Here is a 19,542-nt window from a genome sequence, read left to right as displayed (position 1 = left end):
TATTTCATCCATGAATACTTTAAATTCCAAGTTGTCTGTCAGCTTCCTCCAGATATATGTTTTCATATTGAAGCATTTAACCAATCACATTTCAGCCATTATTTGTTCCCAGGATCAGGATTATTGATATTTTTTAAGTGTCACAGCTGTATCTGCAGTAGAGGTTTTATAGCCATAAAGTAGTTTTTGAGGGTTGGATTGATTCCGTTAGCTGAAGGTGCTACTAGGAAATTCACGGACCGCCACTGCTACAAATACAATTAATGCATAATTTATTTTCCCTGCAGTCCATTCTGTAAATAATGATGCACTACATGATTTTTGAAGGCAAGTTGGTTCATGTGCTCCTCCCAGTTCAAATGGATTGGACATTGAGCGTCCTCAATGGCGGTCTACAACTCGCCCAGTAAAAGCTCGATTCTTAATTTTACACTCGGCCGATTCCCGGGATGAACGTTTGCGCGAGCCAGCTGCGGCGCCTCTGCTCCCCCGCCTGGCTCCCGATTAGACCTTTTGAGCTCATCGGGAATTCATAGGTGGACTAATCCCCGAGTCTTTCCCCGAAATAAACAGCCCTCCCATCCCCGCCGCCACCGCTTTGCCCGATGTTAGCATTCAGCTGCGAGGCAAGACGTTATCGTGGCGACGTGCGGCCGGCCGGCCGGCCACAAAGGCGGGTTAATCTCAGCGGACGCAGATTAGCGGGGTATAAGCGCCAGGACCACACACTGACAGTGTTGTCGCCTGGCTATTGTCCTCCCAAAATCCTTCAGTGGCTCTTAAAGCATCCAGCGCTGTGCTGGCCTTTGATTGGCACTTGTCAGGCCTGATTGAGAGGCCCATGAATAATTAGGTGCGCCTTCTTTGACTGGCCAATCCTCTGCTGAATAGTTTGGGCCGCATTCTGCTCATCCTTTTCTTAAACACACGGCAAGAAAGAGATACACTTAACAGCGCCTCGCTTTCGTACGTTCACCGCGCGTCGAGCGACTTGTCAATTTATTGTTCTCGGCGCAGGGATTTGACCCTCAAATCCGTGGGGTTCATGGGCAGCTGTTGTCCAGGTGAACTCTCTGTTTTTGGACAACACAATTTGGGAGTTGACGGCAAAGTCTAAATCAGGAGTCGCCAAGGGGGGAAGTCGGCCATTCGGGGGGCGACTTCCACTCTGTTTTCTGTCCAGGCTCACTCGTCAAACTCACTTGAATTAATTGATCAATTTCTCCAAGATTATTGATGATGTTTTTTTAGACCAGGGTTTAAGAGCAGGTAGATAAAGTGTGAGCGTGAATGGCCTGACCGGATGTTTGGTCGCAAGACGTTTAGTTGCCGGTCTTTTGGTCACCGGTCAAATGTACTAAACAGTACTTAGATAGTAAACAGTACTTAGATATTAAACAGTACTTGGATGTTAAACAGTACTTGGACATTCAACAGTACTTAGATATTAAACAGTACTTAGATATTTAACTGTATTTAGATATTAAACAGTCCTTAGATATTAAACAGTACTTAGATATTAAACAGTACTTGAGTTATTAATCTTCTCTATTAGATATTAAACTTCTCTCTTAGATATTAAACTCTCTCTCATGAATATAATTTTGATAGCTGGCTTCAACAGTAAACTCTCTGTCACCATTTGACCGGCGACCAAAAGACCGTCAACCGAAAGGGACCAAAAGAGCGGCGACCAAAGGTCCGATCACCGTGAATGTTGGCCCTTTGTGATACATGTGTTTTGGAAAAGGAGAAGATTTGTTTAGTGTGGCGCTTTTGCTCAACACATCCAAATAACGGCGCCATCCATTGCTCATCCTACGTCTCAATCAATCCCGCTGGCTGGACGCAGGCGCAATGGCGTGGAGCGCGCTGGCTGGCCGCTGCCAAATGAGCCTCGACCCGTCTGGTTTGATGAATGTTCTGTTCGTGATATCAATTAATTTTGCTGTGAACGTAGTTCAAATTTTTGTGCATATATTGTTTATTTTATTTCCCATTCAGGAACGAAAGGGCTTCCGCTTCTTTGGGATCAAAAAGACATGTTTCTTGGAGATGTTTTGACGCCTGGATAAGAAGAGAAAAGTACTAAAGATGATTGACAAGCATCATTCCAAGCCGATCCTCTCAAACGTAAGTATCAGCAGGCTTTTTTTTCTCCATTTTGCTCCCCTCGACTCCGAAAACGTCCCCCTGTCAATTAGTACACTTGATTTTTTTGTTTTTTTGTCCTCGAGCATCACTTTTTGCCAGCGAGCCCCCCCCCCCTTTCACTCAAGCGCTTTCCTTTGCGAGCACAATGGCGTTGCAACACCTCAGGTCAAGGCTGACGGGGAATGTGGGGGGTCCTTTTTCCAGAGGGTCAGCCAAGGTCTCTTGTAAGTGCTCCGGCCCGATTGGACACTTTGCCAGCTGCCAGTTTTTCTCTCTGCTCTCATTTTTATTCGTGCAATGTGTCGATGATCATAGTTAAGGAAGATTTCCACCCCTTTTTCCTAAAAAAAAAAAATTGGGTAAGCAAAACATGAAAACTTTAGCCTTAGTTGAAATGGATCCATCCAAGTAAAATGGATTGGACGCCAATTAAGTACCTCTACTTACAAAATAAATTTGTTCCAGAATTGGTTTCTTAACTTTTCACAAGTAGAAACACATTTTACCTGTAAAAGCATTAATTATTTCAAAGGTCGATCCAAGTTACTAAATCCCCCAAAATGTAAACACGTTTCCTCTATCTTTTTTTGCTTTTTGGAGAATTTTCATATAAAATAGTCCTCTATTTACAATAAATACAAGTTCTGGAACTAATTAATTTGTAAGTAAAGGTACTATTGTATGTTATATTCCCCGCAGGTTTGACGATAATCCCTTTATTCATTCTTGAGTTAACGAAAACAAAAACAAACAGGAACACGAAATACATAAAGTCTGCTTTCATGTGGGTTAGGATTAGGGTGTTAGGATTAGGGTGTTAGGGTTATCGAACCTTGGACTTCAGAACTGATGGCCAATGCGCTAAATGGACATTTAATGTAATGTCAAGCAACTAACGTCTATTGACTTTTTTTTTGCCAAGCTTGTTTTCAATGTCAAGTGCAAGGTTGAGGTACTGTAAACAGTATTTCTCATGGCCGCCGTCTGTTGGCGTCTATGGCCTGCGGCACTTTAGAGTTTTGCATAACTAATTGCGTGACGCACGTTAATGTTGGCGCTCTATTGTTTGGATTTGACAAAAAGTCATTGGTGAACTGTACTTCTGAAAAACTGTTTTTGTTTTAACATCTTATTTGTAAGCTATTTTAGCATTAAATATGAAACAGGTCATAAAAACCCAATGGGATTTTTGTTCTTTCCCAATTAGAGGAAGCATTGATTTGGCCCAAAATGATATTAAGCGAAGTTTAAAGCCGTCATAATCTATTTTTTTTTTTTGCCAGAATTTGCACAGCATGTCCATTATGGTTTAGCAATCTCTATAAATGCGGTAAATCAGGAAAATGTTTTGATAGAAGTAGCATTACAAAGGTAATCACTTTTATATACCATGTAAAACCTTATCTAAAATAGAAATTCCAATGTAGATGATGCAAATCAATTAAATTTTCTTTGAATTAAAATAGATTGGATTTCATTGACTGTAATGACATCTAATAAGTTAATATATGCATTTATTTAAAAATGAATCACAAAAATAACCATGAATTGCGATAAATTAAACAAAAACTTGATTCATTACTGTATATAGGTTCATATTGTAAACAGTATACATTCTATTGATGCATACATAAACCTATTTATGCATTTATACTAAAAACATATGCATTTTTGAGGGAATGTATTATTGCTTCTAAAATTATAATGTTTTATGTTTATAATAGATTAACAATAGAGAAGCCATACGTCTTTTCTTTTCATTTTTATGTCAACAAAAGACAAGCAAACACCTGGCAGCTTCACCGCCACTTTAGCCCCGCCCACTGGATTTATTATTATTATTTTTTTACCTGAGGGGAAAAAAAGTCACCCTTGAATAATTAAAGATGATGAATAGAAGCATGCGTGTGGCACGCCGCTTCCTTTTATGTCAAGCGTGTTTGCGTCGGCGTGTTTACCGCCGTTCGCCATTGACGAGCGGCGGCGTGCAAAATGGCCGCTACGCCACAATGGGACGTTGACGGCGGGCTGTTAGGGAGCGCCCGTGTCATAATAGGCCATGATTTGCCTTTTGTCAAGGTTATCCGTGTGCATCTGTTAAGGTGGGCGCAGATGATTGGTCGCCGCCTTGTGGTTTGTGGCACACGGCCAGATGCGGGTAGGGAGGTGGTTCATCATTTGTGGGCTTGATAAAAATGCGCGGGTTTGACGTCTGGCGCCGTCAATTGCACCCAAACATCCAAAATATGAGAATAATGTGCTATTGTTTCTGTCCTCTGGGCTTAATCCCACTTTTGTTTGCTTCCCCTAATTTAACACTGTATCCAAATTTCCCCGTAGTGTCTTACAACAAAGCTCCCATTCAACTATGGCGACCCATCCCCACTCGCGCCCTTCTTTTTATTCTATGAGCGGGAGAATGGCACCACCGGCCTACATAACGCAAAATTGAGCGCGGTGACACAATAAATAGCTTTTCGAGGGGATTTCATGCTCATGCGGTCACGGGACATTGCGTTATTTGATGGATGGATTTATTCCCCCCCCCCAAAAAAATGGATAGAATTCAATGACCTGTCCCTGAAACGCTTGTAAGATTTTTTTTTGTACACTTGTTGTCATTTGTTGTGATTGAAGTCAACAACATGATTGGCCGCTTGTGTGCTTTGAAAGGAGGCGTCCGCTGTTTGTCAGCCGTCTCCGCCCTCTCATTTTGTTTGTGCGGCAGCCGGAAAGGAAGGAAAATAAATTGCACTGGTCCAGTGTTTGTCATGTTTTCCACCTCGCCGAGGCGACGTCCACCAGTGGGCGCTCAATGAGCCGCTGGTGACGTTTGAAATGATGGGAAACCATCTCTTGCCCTTTTTCAGTTGACTTTATGCTATTAGTTTATAGCTAGTGTTGTAACTCCTTAGACCAGTTTTGTTTTGTATTGGTTATGTCCTGTTTTGCTCCCTGTGATTGCCCATTGAGTTCATTTGTCATTTCCCCCAACTGTGTATCACCTGGGGTTCTGATTTGGTCTCGTTTTGGTCCGTTTGCTGTCACAACCCCGCAAAACTTGACAATTTTTGCTCTTTGCAACAATCTTTAGGGTCATGGTCTTATCTTGCTCAAGAGTAGTCAGTCTGAACCCCAAAAAGTCTCATTTTTGACGCGACCCCGACTCCAAAAAGTCTCATCTGGGTCTCGACTCTGAGTCATGATCGGTACCTCGCTGCCGAGGTCCCGAGGACCCTCGCGACCGTCCACGGACGTGCCCGTTTTCCACCAAAACATACGCGTCAGCCGGCGAAATCTCCAATTACCGTGCAGTCTGGCCCATGAACATTTTCTGCTCGGCTTGGCGGCAAAGAGAAAACCCGTACTGCAAAAAAAAAAAGGCATCGAGCACTGGAGTGGAATCAGATAGAGAGAATGAGATTTTCCGGGTCGGCTTTGTCCCGCCACTGGTCCTCCCTCAATCTCGCTCACTCGGCTGCACCTTTTGTGGCACCTCGAGCCCCTCCTGTCAGCCCCCCCTAAAGACGAGGCAGGTAGTGGCGTAATCTGGAAAGCCGTCCGATCTCCCAGATATTTGCAAACAGATGGCGGACCCTTTCTCTTATTTATTTGTTGATATTTTTTCGCCATCAAGTTTCAACAAGTCAAGTGGACGACCGCTTGGCAATGTGGCCCCCGCGTTCTGCAAGACAAAGGCGGAGGAGGGAGGGAAACTTTAAGCTGATAAATGGGCCCAGGCGCCTAAAGCCAGCCGCTCCAGAGGTTTTAAGGTGACCCAATAGGGCCAAAGAATGGACTAGAACACGCCTCCCACCCCTGCTTTCCCGAACGTGAATACGACCTTTATGCGGCACAGTCGCTCTCATCTGCTAAATTGAAGTGGCAACAGCGCAACAGCTTAAAAGGCAAACCCTCCCCCTCGCGACTGTCACTCCGTTACTGGAATGGCTCAGACTCTCATAGAACTCACTGCAAAAAAAAAAAACGGGCCTCTAAAAACGGTCCTCTAGAAACGGTCCTCTAGAAACGGTCCTCTAGAAACGGTCCTCTAGAAACGGTCCTCTAGAAACGGTCCTCTAGAAACGGTCCTCTAGAAACGGTCCTCTAGAAACGGTCCTCTGAAAACGGTCCTCTGAAAACGGTCCTCTAAAAACGGTCCTCTAAAAACGGTCCTCTAAAAACGGTCCTCTAAAAACGGTCCTCTAAAAACGGTCCTCTAGAAACGGTCCTCTAAAAACGGTCCTCTAGAAACGGTCTTTTTAAAACGTTCCTCTAAAAGCGGTCCTTTAAAAACGGTCCTCTAAAAACTGTCCTCTAAAAACAGTCCTCTAAAAACAGTCCTCTAAAAACAGTCCTCTAAAAACAATCCTCTAAAAACGTTCCTCTAAAAACAGTCCTCTAAAAATAGTCGTTTTGTGAAAATGAAAAACTTCCTGTGCCTGTTGACAAATGTACCATTTCTGGGGTAAACGGGGTCTCCTCAGGGTCCGAATTGTCAAACAATAGCAAACTGCAAATCTCTGCATTGATTTCAGTGATCCCTTGCGCTGGTGCGGGTGTACCTAATGAAGTGACTGAGCATTGTCCGTCTCCCTTTTGGGCCTCCCGAGTCGAAGATCATGAATAAATTAGCATGTTGATGAACGGTGTTCCTTTGGGGGAATTTAATCAAGGCTGGGTGCCTCCCCTACAACTTCTATGAAGCTGCTTTTATTAAAGGAACTATGAAGCCTCACACAGAGCCCCTCGGGCCAACTGGACCGGCTCCTGTGAAGCCCCTAATCCGCATTGTCTTGCCCGCCTGACCCCGTCCGTGTCAGCCAGAAGGGGACAATTCCATCTTTTTCTGTCTGTCTTTCTATTCATTTCAACGTCTGTCGTCTTGTTCTTGCCGTCAACTTTTTGGCAAGGTTTCCGCATCCCCGGTCCAGAAAAAAAAAGTACAAGAGTGTCTTTTGAAGCAATGACTTCCCAAAAAAACGCCCACTTGAAAAAAAAAAGCACGGGAACTCACCGATAAACTGATCTTGATGTTTTTTTCCCCACTTTGAGTGTTGCAATGTTGTTCCACTATGGCTGATGTAAAAATATAGTGTTTGAATTGAACTTTTTGATTATTTTTGCATTTCTTTTTTCAGATTCCGGACTTCAATGTGACAGATAGACTTGTAGACGTGGGACTCTTTGCACTAATCTCCAGCCTGGCTCAGAAGCAAGTGAGTAGCTAAATACCCGTGACTGGACGTTTGGTCGCTGGTCTTTTGGTCACCGCTCTTTTGGTCCATTTTGGTCCCCGGTCTTTTGGTCGCCGGTCAAATGGTGACAGAGTTTACTGTTGAAACCAGCTCTCAATATTATATTCATGAGAGAGTTTAATATCTAAGAGAGCGAGATTTTTATATCTAAGAGAGCAAGATTTTTAAATCTAAGAGAGAGAGTTTAATATCTAAGAGAGAGAGTTTAATATCTTAGAGAGAGAGTTTAATATCTAAGAGAGAGAGTTTAATATCTGAGTACTATTTAATATCTAAGTACATTTGACCGGCGACCAAACGTCCAAGCACCCTAAATACCAACTCACTGACTGACACTGACAGCGACAGACGTCCGATCCATCAAATGGATGGGACGTTTACTCGTAATATACAGAGCGGGGGGGTGAAATGTCTGTCCTTGCGTTGACATTCCCACACACGGCGCCATCTCGCCGCCTCGGGGTCTTTGGGGCCCCCTTGAGACGGGAGCCAAGCGAGAGGGGAGGTCTCGGCAGGGTCGAGGCCTGCTCGCCCCACTGTGAGGGCTCTCTCTCAGCGGGGGGTCACGGGTCCCGAGATTTATGACCGGCCGGCGCGTCGTCGCCCATTTAAAAGATCCACGCGTTGCGGGAATATCAGTGCAGATGATAGCCAGGAGAAGAACAATAGCACGTTTCTACTAGCTCATCCAGACGCGATCCGCTTACCTGCTACCATACTAATCTTAATCCCGCTTTCATGGGTAACTCGTATTCGTACTATTGGCCTTTTATTTGGTGTTCGCCACCCTTTGAAAAATGAGTGGGAATGATTTGCATCCGGAAAGAAGTTTGAATATTTAGATTAGGGTAGGCAATAGTTACTGGAGAAAAAATATGCATGAATGTTGTTTCTTTTATGATTTTATTATGGGTTAAAAGAAAAAATGATTAAAATCTGTTGGGTCAAAAATATACATACAGCAACACAAATTAGCCATTTTTGGCGACTTATAAAGTTGTGTCAGGGCTCATTGGATGCAAAGGCCCACTAATGCTACAATGGGAAAGTCAAAGGAGCTCAGCATGGATCTGAAAAAGCAAATCCTTGACTTGACCCAGCGGATTTGATCACTTTTTTTCTGTTCACCCATAATAAAGTCCTAAAAGAACCAAACTTCATGATTTTTGTGACAAAGAAGTATCTGTTCCAATCACTGTATCAGACCCCACCGCAGCGTTTGGACTCTTTCACTTCAAACCAAGTGCAATTAATGATCATTAGCTGCCCTGTCCCGACTCATCCCCATCAAGCCTCCCCTCCTTTGCTTTAAACGGCGCAGCCAATCACTGCACGGGAGCGCCGAAGCGTAGCGTGCGCTCGCTGGCCAGCCAATTCTTACGCATCAGGCCGGCCGGACGGCCGAGGGCGGGCAAAGCTCACGCTGACCACTTGTTATCAAATTCCTATTGTTTACACTGCCTCCTCTCTTTGGACGCTGTCGGCGACGATAGACGTCCCATCGTGTGGCGTCCGTTCATCCTTCTGCTGTGACCCGAGAGGAGTTTAAGATATAATTAACTTGTTATTGAGGTTTTTTTTGGTCCAAATTCAAAATACTCTAAATAGGTGAAATACAGTCAAAATGTAGTGTCTTTTAATTTTATAATTTTTTGGAAAAGTTTTAAATATTTTCAGAGATGAATACATTTTAATGAGTATGATCATTTAAAAAAAATGTGTGTTAGGACCTACCGTATGCATGCATGTACATCTATATGTATGTATATTTGTGCTTATATATATGTATGTGTATGTATATGTGCTTATACATATGTATATATGTGCTTATACATATATATGTACTTATGTATGCTTCTACATATGTATGCATATATATATATATATATTTCAGCAACTATGTATTTATGTCTAAAATGTATTTTGCTGTCTGTATTCTCACCCTCACAACCAAATTGAATCAAGTTATCCAATCCAAAGAAATGTAAGTATATTTTTTATTTTGGCTTCTTTTCTGTATCTTCCATTGATGGCAATACTGTAATTGCGCCTTGTTTATAATTGTCTTTGCGGACCTACTTTTTTTTGGGGGTGCCGCGCGCCGGCCCGCCCGCCCGCCCGCTGGCGGCCCCCACCATGGGTCAGCTCGTCTCCCCCAAGCATTTGTAGCCGTTATTGTGGCGGGATGTGCGTGCCCGGCCGCACATTGTTTAGCGCTGAGCAACCACAATGAACACACAACACTTTACCATCAGCGCGACAGGCACGGGAGCATCCAGCCCGCCAAAAAAAATGGCGGGCACCATTATCACCCTGTCTTATTTTGTCTTGCAGTGACTTCATGAGGTGGCTCATCACAAGCATGGACTTTGGCCTTCTCTAAAGCGCGACTCTACAAAGTCAAGGTATCACACCAAAAACTCACATTTTGCCTCCCAATTTTTAAAGTTTTGCTTTTTTTTTGCACAAATTTCCATTTCTAAATCTTGTACTACATTTTCTCCTGTTCCACATCATTCACAAAAAAATGTATGTCCATAAACAAGACAAAAATACAATTCTGTTTCTGCAAAAAGCATATATTTCTACAAAAGTTTGACCAAAATATTGTCCAAAACTTTCCCATCAACTCCAATTGATTTTTCAATGAATTTGGTCTTTTGGAACAAAAGGTTTCCCATAAAAGCGTTTTGTAACCTGAATATTTGGTATGTCGAAGCATTCTTAAGTAGAGGTACCACTTTATTCAACTCCCAGATTAGCTCTCCTCTAATCCTATTAAAGAGCCGTCCATTTTGCAGGTAGCTGTCAGGGATAGCCTTTTTAGCCCCCTTGCTACGCAGGGGGAAATTGGCTAATTGCCAGCCTGGGGATTAGTGGCACCCTGCACCCCCCCAACTCCACTGCCGCCCCCCAGCAATTATTATCCACCCTGCGTTAACTATGCAAACAGGTGCACTCCAAGAAGAGCACAAACAGGCTGAGGTAATCTGATGCCGCCCACAAAACTACGTGCATACAAATGACGCACTGGCGTGCAGAGGTGTTTCCAATTGAATGTCCCATTTGAGAATCGGACTTCATCTTTATGTGTAGTTTTACTCCATACACTTACTGCTTTTGTGTTGACATCATGATTGGACAAACCATTTGCATGTGTACTGCGGCCAATGGCACTGAAATGTATTTATTTACCCTGCAGAAAGTCTTTCTGTTCCTGTTGGGTGGCTGATGAGGTTTCATTAGTGCTGAGTTCATCCACAAGTCAGTGGTGACTAACCCGTCCAATGACGCCGAGCAGGTATGACCACAAAATAATGATAAAAAGTCTTGAAAATGTAAAAGTAACCAAGAGTGGAAGGTAAGGTTGCTGTCTGTGGTGCTGAAATGTACTGAACCCAATGTAAAATGACTATTTTGTTTCATACTTACTTACTTCTTCCCCCACAAAAGTTAACACTGGGTATCTTCAGATTGCCCCCCCCCCCCCCCCCAAAAAAAATATTTTTACATTTTAACAACAAAAACAGACTTGGGCCCCTTTTTGGCTCTTTATATGCAAATGAGCAACTCAACAAGCAGCCTGCAATGAAAAATCCTATCATCAGATATTGGACTACGGCATTGTCGGCCTTTAGGCACGCCCCCACCCATTTCAACACCCCCCACCCCACCCCACCCACGCACCCCCAGACCTTAACGCACACTGACACCCGCGCCCACCACGCGGGACTTTTGGGGTCTGTCTAATGACTGGAAATCCAGATTATTGTATTTATCGCCTACTTCTTTTTAGGCAGGAATTTTGGACGCCAAGCAGTTCGCGTGGCACACGCCCAAGGCCCCATACCCCCCCTGACCTGTCAAACTTATTTTGCTTTGAGGACCCACAGTGCCCCCCCCCCTCTTCAAATCTTCTTGTTTTGATGCAACAAACCCGCCATTAAATTCAGCTCAAGCTTTTTGCAGTCAAATGAGGATTGAAAACACACCAAATTCATATCAATTAGGCATAAACTATCATATGAACTGGGAAATTTTGTCTCCCCCAAGTTCAAATGGGAACAAGTAACAAGTCAAAAGAAACATCCACAACCAACATCAAAGTTCAGTAGCAAATTTATTTATATACTCTAGAAAATATGCTCATTATTGTTATTATTATTATGACAAGAGTGATAATAATAAAGTTTCTTGTTTGGGCACCAGCTTCATCAAAACATTTGATCATGAACAAGAAGTGGACATCTTTAAATAAGACACGTCGGTGCTGCGTCCAAGCAGAAGAAATATCACGTGACATATATAGAATTATGTAAGCAAAATATATACAAAAACATGCCCCCCCCCCCCCCAAAAAAAAGGTCTATAAATCTCTTGACATAGAAAAATAGTTTATATATATTTGCAAAGAAAAAGACAAGAGAGTATTTGATAGATGTTTAGAAGTTGGAAGCATTCTGGGCTGTTGTGATAAAAGGCTGATTGGTTTAGCATAGTTTCTTCTTCATATTAAATAATGTGCTGTTGGTTTTTTTAGCGCTTTAGGGCAGCAAAATCATCTGTCCCTGCGTTCATGTGACGTCCTGCGTTTTCGTTCTTTATGTTTGTCCCGAAAGCGTGTTTTTCCGGCACTTCTATCTCCTGCATGGAAAGGGAGAATAAAACTTGAGTTTCAGAGAAGTACTGGTGGTGCAGGAATTTAGAACCAGCTAGTGAAGTCCAGGAGCTCCTGCTCCTCCGGGCTCAGAGGGTCGTACGAAACCTCGTCCGACGAGTAGGACGACACGGGCGAGCCGGCCATAGAGTTCATATCCGCCGCCGGGTAACCCTGACCCGCCAACCCCGGTGACGAGGCTAGTACGCCCGCCTGGAAAGCCGCACTCACGGCGTCGTGCTCGTCCAGTAGCTGCTGCAGCGCTCGGATGTACTCGACAGCCGAGCGCAGTGTTTCCACTTTGCTCATCTTCTTATTGGCGGCGCCGTTAGGGACATGCTCGCGCAAGGTGGCGAAACCGTTGTTGACCAACTTGACGCGGTTGCGCTCACGCTCGTTGCGCCGTGCAACAGCGTGTGGCTGCTGCGGGGGAAGGGAGTAGCCGAAAGCCGCGAAGTTTAGACGGCGCTTGCAGCGCAAAAGCTCCGGGGAGGACGAGCGCTCTCGTGCTCGTTTGGAGGCGGCCGAGGCGGCGCATGGAGCCGAGACGCACTTGCCGCTGCTCGGGCTCAGGGGGACGCTTTGCGCAGTGAACAAGCAGGCTGCTGGAGCCAGCTCCATGGTGCGCTCCAGATATAGAACTCAAAAAAAAGAAGGAAAAGCACAGTTGATAGAGAAGAAAAACCAAAACAAAAGTTCCCACTTGCAGTAAAATGATGCCACTGCAACAACAAAAACAAAACTTTTTTTGTCCCCAATTTTTTTTGCGTCTCTGGTGTGTTGTCGCTCGTGCCGGGCGCGTGGTTGGACGCGCGCCTATACGTCCTGCGTGCCGTTGCCGGTGGAGTGTGACCAGAACACAAGAGGACGGTCGCTTTTCAACAGCCTCCGACCGACGGCCAGCCGCGTGGCCACACCTTGGCTCCGCCCACTGCGCCGGTGCGACGCGCACGCCAGACGCGTGCCGCTTGGAGCGCTAAACAAACACAGTCTATGTGGGTGTGGGTGTTCTTTTTGCAGCGAAAGTTGCCTTTAAGACTCAACTCACTTTGCTGCCATTGACGTTCAATCAGTTTCCCCTCCTGCTCCAAATAGATTGCATGTCCAATCTACCAATCCATGCATTAAAAACACAGACATTCCTGTCATAAATGGCCAAACTACATTGTAGAAGTCATTTCTTGCTTTGTTTACTTGCACTAGATCACCACTTTAGTCCTATTTTGTGTAAAACGACCCACTTTAGGTGATTTTCTTCATTCACATATGCAATTTCCCTTCCTTTATCGACAGTATGGCATCCCACTGATGTTCCAGTCAGGCTGAAATGTTCCACTTAGATTGGAGCAGTTCACGGTCCGTATGAGGGATGAGATGGGGGCCACTAGGGACAGCCATGGGGGCCCCTTTGTGTACGATTGGCTCCACTTGATAGTGTTACTGTAGCGTCCAGCAGGCGCTGTGCTGTGTGCGTTATTGTGGCTTTGGGAGAGTGCCACATAATAGAAGTTGTCAGTCAGGGTGGAACAGAACACCCCTTACTCCCTTCCCCAGCTCCCTTCTTTATCCCTTCCCCGCGTCCTCAAGTAATAAATTGTGCAATTTTCTGCATTGCTAGTATTCAAAATCAAGCTTCTATTGAGTGCAGACCCCCATTCCCTACTTTCTTTTATTTGACCCTAGCCAGAAACCCCCCTCCAGACCCCCCCTTTCGGACCGCCTCTGTGTTGAGCTCAGCAAGGCAGTTTAGAAAAGGAGCGTGGGTTCTATTGAGCACTCGGCGTGTGTGAAACCAATCCGCGCCCTCGCCAACGCTTCCAGAGTCCAATTAGTGCTTTGTGAGGCCTTGTGGATCACTCCCGGCAGCTAGGGTGGGACATCTGGGCGCCCGGTTGGGAGCTGTTTAACCCGAAAAAGTTCATTACTGGAAAAAGTCTTAAGAATTTGTAGTTTTTTTTAGTCTATGAATGATAAAAGTTAAAGACAACTGAATTGTACCTGTAGAGTAATGTGCTAATACATAATGGAGCGGCTCTTTTTTTAACATAATTTTTCCACATTGGCAATCTTTGACGGTAATAGACATCCAATCAATTTGGATTGAGATTGATTGGACGTCTATTGTTGACATTGAGTTAAATATTAATATTCAGCCATATTTTCAGTTTACATAGGAAACAAACACATGCAATAGACCAATATAGAGATAAGTGACATTAACAAATGGCTCTGTAATAAACATTTTTTTGCATTCAAACAGAATAAAATGAATAAAAATGGAAAAGAAAAGATGTAGGAAGCACTGCCCTCCTGTGGATGTACACAGTACTGACGCAAATTAAATGCTTGTGCTTTTTGTCCCATTTCAGCTTCTTTACTCTATGATCACATGACTTTATTTACCAGGGTGCGCGTTTTATTCTTGTTGTATCTTAAGATAAATGATTGCAAGGTTTATAAAAACAGTTTTGATAGGAGAGCAAATGATTGCATCTTGTAAGGGTAGGTAAGTGGTCGCAAAAGCTGCATTCAAATCAGCAAATTTGTTTCTCAAGCTGTTTTTAGTCATTTTCGAGCCCAAGTATGAGGTCGTTGAATTATGTGCATCGTGTGAGTTTGGACTTTACGGGTACCCTCTTTCCTCACGCCATTTGTCTTGGAGATGCAGATAACGACTCGGTGAGAAAGTCTTATGCACCTTGAGGGAAGATCTTTTCATTATTTTGTCATTTTTTTCAAAATTTTAATAATATTAGTATTAATCCACTGTTTTTACAATCTTCAATGGATGTGTACACTGTTTTGTATAAATGTTGCAGTATTTGTATTACTATAAAATATAGGCTTGGTAAAAACAACTTTTTTTTTTCATTTTGATTGACATTTTATTCCCACATCCTTGACTGATCTGTCCTGGGTTTTCCTTCCTTTGTGACCTCTAATTCTTCCTCATCTCTTTCCTTTTTCTCTACTTTCCTTTTAGTTGAACGAGCTCGTGGTGGGCGACACCAGCGGCAAGCTCCACGTATTCAAGAACGACGACAGCAAAGCGTGGCTCACCAGAACCTGCTCGGGCTCGGTAGGCCATATTCAAACCAGGACAGATCTCAATGGCGCTTGACTTGACCTAACATTGAACTTTTCTTCCCAGCTGACATGTGTGGCGGTGGGCGACGTTTGCCACAAGGGGAAGGTACGCCTGTAGATCTGTGGCAAAGGCCAAGAATCCCATTCTAACGACAATATTTTCTGTCAGAACCACGTGGTGGGAGTGGGTGCCGAAGGCTGGTTCGACCTCTTTGACTTGAGCGCCGCAAAGGTGGACTCGGCGAGCCTTCACGAAGGCTCAGCCGGGGACGATCAGAAGCCCTTCTTCACCCAGCATATCCCGGCCAACACCAAAGTCCTCCTCATCAGCGACATCGGTACGAGCGTTTAACCCCGCCTCCTAATATTTGACTTTTCTCAATCGGCGTCGGCTCTTCGCGCAGATGGTGATGGGCGCAACGAGCTGGTGGTGGGCTACACCGACCGAGTGGTTCGAGCCTTCCGGTGGGAAGAATCATCGGATTCTTCCGAAGCGGGATCCAGTCAGCTGGTTCTACTCAAAAAGTGGTTGCTGGAAGGACAGGTTTGCATGGACAATGTTACCTCTTATTTTTCTATATAAAACATGCTGTAAAACATAAAAAAACATAAGAGTGGACAGAGCTACTGCCACTTGCTGCCACGTAATCCGGCGCCATCATGGGGAAAGGAGTAAAAAAAAAAGTTTGGATTTTATTTACCATATTTTCACGACTATAAGGCGCACTGTCTATTTTGTAGAAAATTTAAGACTTTTTAGTGCGCCTTATAGTCGTGAAAATACGGTACTGCGCGCCATATGATTGCTGCTGCGCAGAGAAGACGAGAGTTGGTTATGGGAAATATATGCATTCATTGACATAGTGATGCGATCCCCTGATCTAAAGCCGTCATTGGGAAATGTCAAATGACAACCGAAAATGGCACATTGTGACAATCAATACAACTAAATGTTTTTCTGTGTTTCAGGTGGACAGTCTGGCGGTGAACCCGGGTCGCGAGGGCCTCCCTCAGCTGATGGTGTCCCAGCCCGGTTGCGGTTACGCCATCCTGCTGTGCTCCTGGACGCTGCAGGATTCGTCGGTAACCGATGACGACGACGACGACAACGATGATGACGACGAAGACTTCTGCGTCGGCGAGACCGCCAGGTAGCGACAAAAAAAACGGCCATTGACCAACCGGCATTAAGCAAATATCGGCGATTTCAGCGAGGAGTCCTCTGCGGATGTGGTTCTCCATCTGACCACCGGGCGGATTCATAACAAGAATGTGTCCACGCATCTCATTGGAAGCATCCACAAAGGTGACGTTCACTCACAAATCTGAATTTTTAGACCCACTCATGGACGGCGTTTCCTCAACAGGCTCAAAAGAGGAGTCGTCTAAATGTGGCCTTTTTGCGCTTTGCACTTTAGATGGTAAGCGTATCAATAATTCATCAAAAAAATCTGGGATTAGCCGACATCCCCCTAGGAGCTTCCATTCAAATTAGACCCAAGCCAAATGATCCTCATTCCTTGTGAATTTCCCACTTGGCTGTTTAACACAGGTACCCTGAAGTTGATGGACAGTTCCGAGCAGTTGCTATGGTCGGTGCAAGTAGATCATCAGCTATTTGCCCTGCAGAAACTCGATGTCACGGTCTGGTTTTTGCACTGTTTGAGTTTTTTTTCTTCTTTTGTAAATCGAAAAATAAATCAAGCTGATTGGTTTCAGAGGGATGGTCGAGAAGAGGTGGTGGCATGTGCCTGGGACGGCCAGACGTACATCATCGACCATAACCGCGCCGTCGTGCGCTTCCAGTTTGATGAAAACGTCAACGCCTTCTGCGCTGGTGAGGAATTGGATGACGTTTGTGGGCAATGTAGATGTAAATAGAAGATATTTGGATTCCCTTGAATTTCCATTGGTAGACTAAAATATAGTGGTACCTCTACTTACTTTTTAATGAAACACTGCAATAATTTCAAGCAAATCTCCTTCATCTGCCAGCAGATAGCAGCAAAACCCAACCATTCTGTTGGTGTTCAAATAAAAACAATAAATGCACATTGAGTTGAATAATAACCCCCTCTTCCTCCATGTTTAGGTCAATATGCGTGCAAAGAAGGCAAAAACACCCCTTGTTTGGTATACGTCAGCTTCAACCAAAAGATTTACATTTACTGGAAGGTGCAACTGGAGCGGATGGAATCCACCAACTTGGTGCGTGTTCTGGACCAGCGCCCTGAATTCAGATCTCACTTAGCGGCAATGGGAGTCGGTGAGTGTGCCTAAAAAAGAAGTCTCCACAAGCCTTGAAATGCTAATTTTTGAATCATGCCGCATTTAAATCATTCAATCCTTAGAAGCAATGTTCCCTCAAAGCTCAATTGCGCACTACTCTCGTACTCTCTGCGCAGCAGCAATCATATGGCGTGCAGTAAATAAAATCAAAACTTTTTTTAGGGGGTTTTTTAACCCCTTTCTCCATGATTACGCCGTTTACGTGGCAACCAGTGGCAGTAGCTCTGTCCACTCTTATGTTTTTTTGTCTTTTACAGCATGTTTTACATGAAAAAATAGAGGGAACATTGCTTAGGAGATCAAATTGATTATTTGACTGTTTCCCAACCGTTTTTGAGCCGCGGGGCATTGCAAAAATCTCATTTAAATTTCTCTTACCTATATCTACAATAGAAAGTCATTCTCATTAAAGTTTCATCAATAGAAATGAAAGAATCACCCAAAAAAGTATGACGTTTTGCACATTTTTGTTGCCAAATGTGGTTCACGTGATGTAAAAAATAAGTCCCATACCGACGGCGCTCTTGATTTATTGATCACAGCACAATGGTTGGGAAACACCCGATTAGACATCAATCACTGTCAATGTGAAACACAACCAGCGTACTCTCCTCTCCGCAGATGGTGAGCCGGCGGCTGTCAGAGCTCTTCTAGCAGACGTTCTCTACAAAGACGCACGTTGATTCATTTTTTGTTTTTCGCAAGTAAACAAACACTTGCAAAGCAAAGCCGCCGCCAATCAAAGGCGACAGGCAAGCGGGGGCGCTTTTTCTCCCTGTCAGTCTGCCATTGACAATGACAGGCGTCCAGTCGTTTTAAATGAGTTTATCGCCTGTAGATGTCTGGCATGGTCAAAAGGTGGCCATTTTCTCTTTCTGCAAAGGACACAACAGGCCTCTCTCCTCATTGGTTGTGTAGCCGTTGGCTCGTCTGGCCAGTTACATAAGATGAATGTGTATGTTATGCGTAGTGACAGCCAGCTGTGCCCCCCTCGCCTCAGGAAATTTGTCAGCCCACAACGCTGACCAATTCCCGTTTTAATACACCGCCGCTATGGTTGACAGAAAGAAGCTTGTCGTTTTGGTCGCCGTCAAAGGTTATCATTCGAGCTGGCTAAAATGCGACGGGGTATTAAAACTAACGCCACGTCAAGGGGTAAAAGACAACGCCAATAAGCGGCAGATTACACAACTACAGGCGGTGAAGGTAGGAATGAGAAATGTAGTGATATGAACGACTCTGGAAGGATAGTTCTGTATGCACCTGCTGTGCGTGGAATTAAAATCTGTTTAAAAAATGGGCATTTGATTGTCTCAGTGGGGCTTTATGTAAGTACGGCGCCGCCATTATTCGCTACCCTGTGGAACGACAGACTCATTGCAAAAGTGTTGCTTTTGTTGTTGTTCTATGGCAGAAATACTATGGCCCGTTAGGCTTTTTAATCCGGCCCGTTGACATTGTCCAAATTATAGTAAAACTCAATGACCTCATTCATTTCCCTTTCCCTGTAATACCCTTGTTTCCCATTAGTCTAGACCAGACATGGGCAAACTACGGCCCGCGGGCCTCATACGGCCCGTTAGGCTTTTTAATCTGGCCCACCAATGTTGTCCAATTATGTTTTTTTGGCAAGATGGCGCCGTCACACGGAAGCCAGTGGCAGTAGCTGTGTCCACTCTTATTTGTTTTTGGTGTTTTACAGCCCTTCTATCTTTTTTTAAATGACATTTTAATATTTCTTAATACATTCCTTTTTACTTTACTTTGTAGTACTTTATACTTTTTACTTTAATGATGAGTATGTTAATGCTTTAGTCCTTTTTTTCTGTTTATCTTTCATATGTACTGTTAACGGATGCACTTTTTTATATGTATCCAATCTTGTGCTGACCCTAACCCATCCATCAAATTTTTAAAGTTAAAAAGTTTGCCCAGCCCTGTTCTATGCGCGATATAGATTTTTTTGCTTTGCTTTCTCGCCTGCAAAGGTGTGATTGCTCGCTCACTAACAGGATGTGGCGAGGCGGCTCATTCAAGCGGGGATTTTCTCTCGCCCGCCTTCTCGTATTTCCGTCGTTGGCGCGAGCGGCGAGAAAA

The 19,542-nt window shown here is 44.2% G+C and overlaps 2 protein-coding genes and 1 long non-coding RNA gene across 3 annotated transcripts; 2 read left to right on the top strand and 1 right to left on the bottom strand.

Moving 5' to 3' along the window:
• Nucleotides 1-2,001: 2,001 nt before the first annotated feature.
• LOC144181018 (uncharacterized) lies at nt 2,002-9,817 on the top strand. Its single transcript, XR_013324591.1, has 3 exons — nt 2,002-2,133; nt 7,296-7,373; nt 9,747-9,817. It is a non-coding gene; the product is annotated as an uncharacterized LOC144181018 (long non-coding RNA).
• Nucleotides 9,818-11,521: 1,704 nt separating this feature from the next.
• ascl1a (achaete-scute family bHLH transcription factor 1a) lies at nt 11,522-12,933 on the bottom strand. The gene has a single exon (XM_077709761.1). The coding sequence runs from the start codon at nt 12,688-12,690 to the stop codon at nt 12,115-12,117; it is 576 nt and encodes a 191-aa protein (XP_077565887.1). The 5' UTR covers nt 12,691-12,933; the 3' UTR covers nt 11,522-12,114.
• A 1,530-nt stretch (nt 12,934-14,463) lies between these two features.
• On the top strand, nt 14,464-18,746 carry itfg2 (integrin alpha FG-GAP repeat containing 2). The gene is made up of 12 exons (XM_077709671.1): nt 14,464-14,748; nt 15,053-15,148; nt 15,221-15,262; nt 15,326-15,494; nt 15,561-15,700; nt 16,126-16,307; nt 16,368-16,462; nt 16,524-16,577; nt 16,709-16,800; nt 16,876-16,993; nt 17,249-17,422; nt 18,067-18,746. Exons 1-12 carry the CDS (start codon nt 14,653-14,655, stop codon nt 18,126-18,128), a joined length of 1,320 nt encoding a protein of 439 aa, XP_077565797.1. The 5' UTR covers nt 14,464-14,652; the 3' UTR covers nt 18,129-18,746.
• The last annotated feature ends 796 nt before the right edge of the window (nt 18,747-19,542 follow it).

Source organism: Stigmatopora nigra, chromosome 23 (genome assembly GCF_051989575.1).
Source record: "Stigmatopora nigra isolate UIUO_SnigA chromosome 23, RoL_Snig_1.1, whole genome shotgun sequence".
Taxonomy (NCBI): Eukaryota; Metazoa; Chordata; class Actinopteri; order Syngnathiformes; family Syngnathidae; genus Stigmatopora; species Stigmatopora nigra.
Note: the sequence above shows the minus strand (reverse complement) of the source record. Positions and strands in the feature narration are given on the sequence as shown.

Excerpts from the sequence above, each read along its gene's own strand:
- ascl1a (XM_077709761.1), bottom strand. The coding sequence starts at position 12,690 with ATGGAGCTGGCTCCAGCAGCCTGCTTGTTCACTGCGCAAAGCGTCCCC.
- itfg2 (XM_077709671.1), top strand. The coding sequence starts at position 14,653 with ATGAGGTCGTTGAATTATGTGCATCGTGTGAGTTTGGACTTTACGGGT. Across the intron at positions 15,701-16,125 it reads AGTGGTTGCTGGAAGGACAG|GTGGACAGTCTGGCGGTGAA; the intron begins GTTTGCATGGAC and ends TCTGTGTTTCAG. Across the intron at positions 16,463-16,523 it reads CATTGGAAGCATCCACAAAG|GCTCAAAAGAGGAGTCGTCT; the intron begins GTGACGTTCACT and ends TTTCCTCAACAG.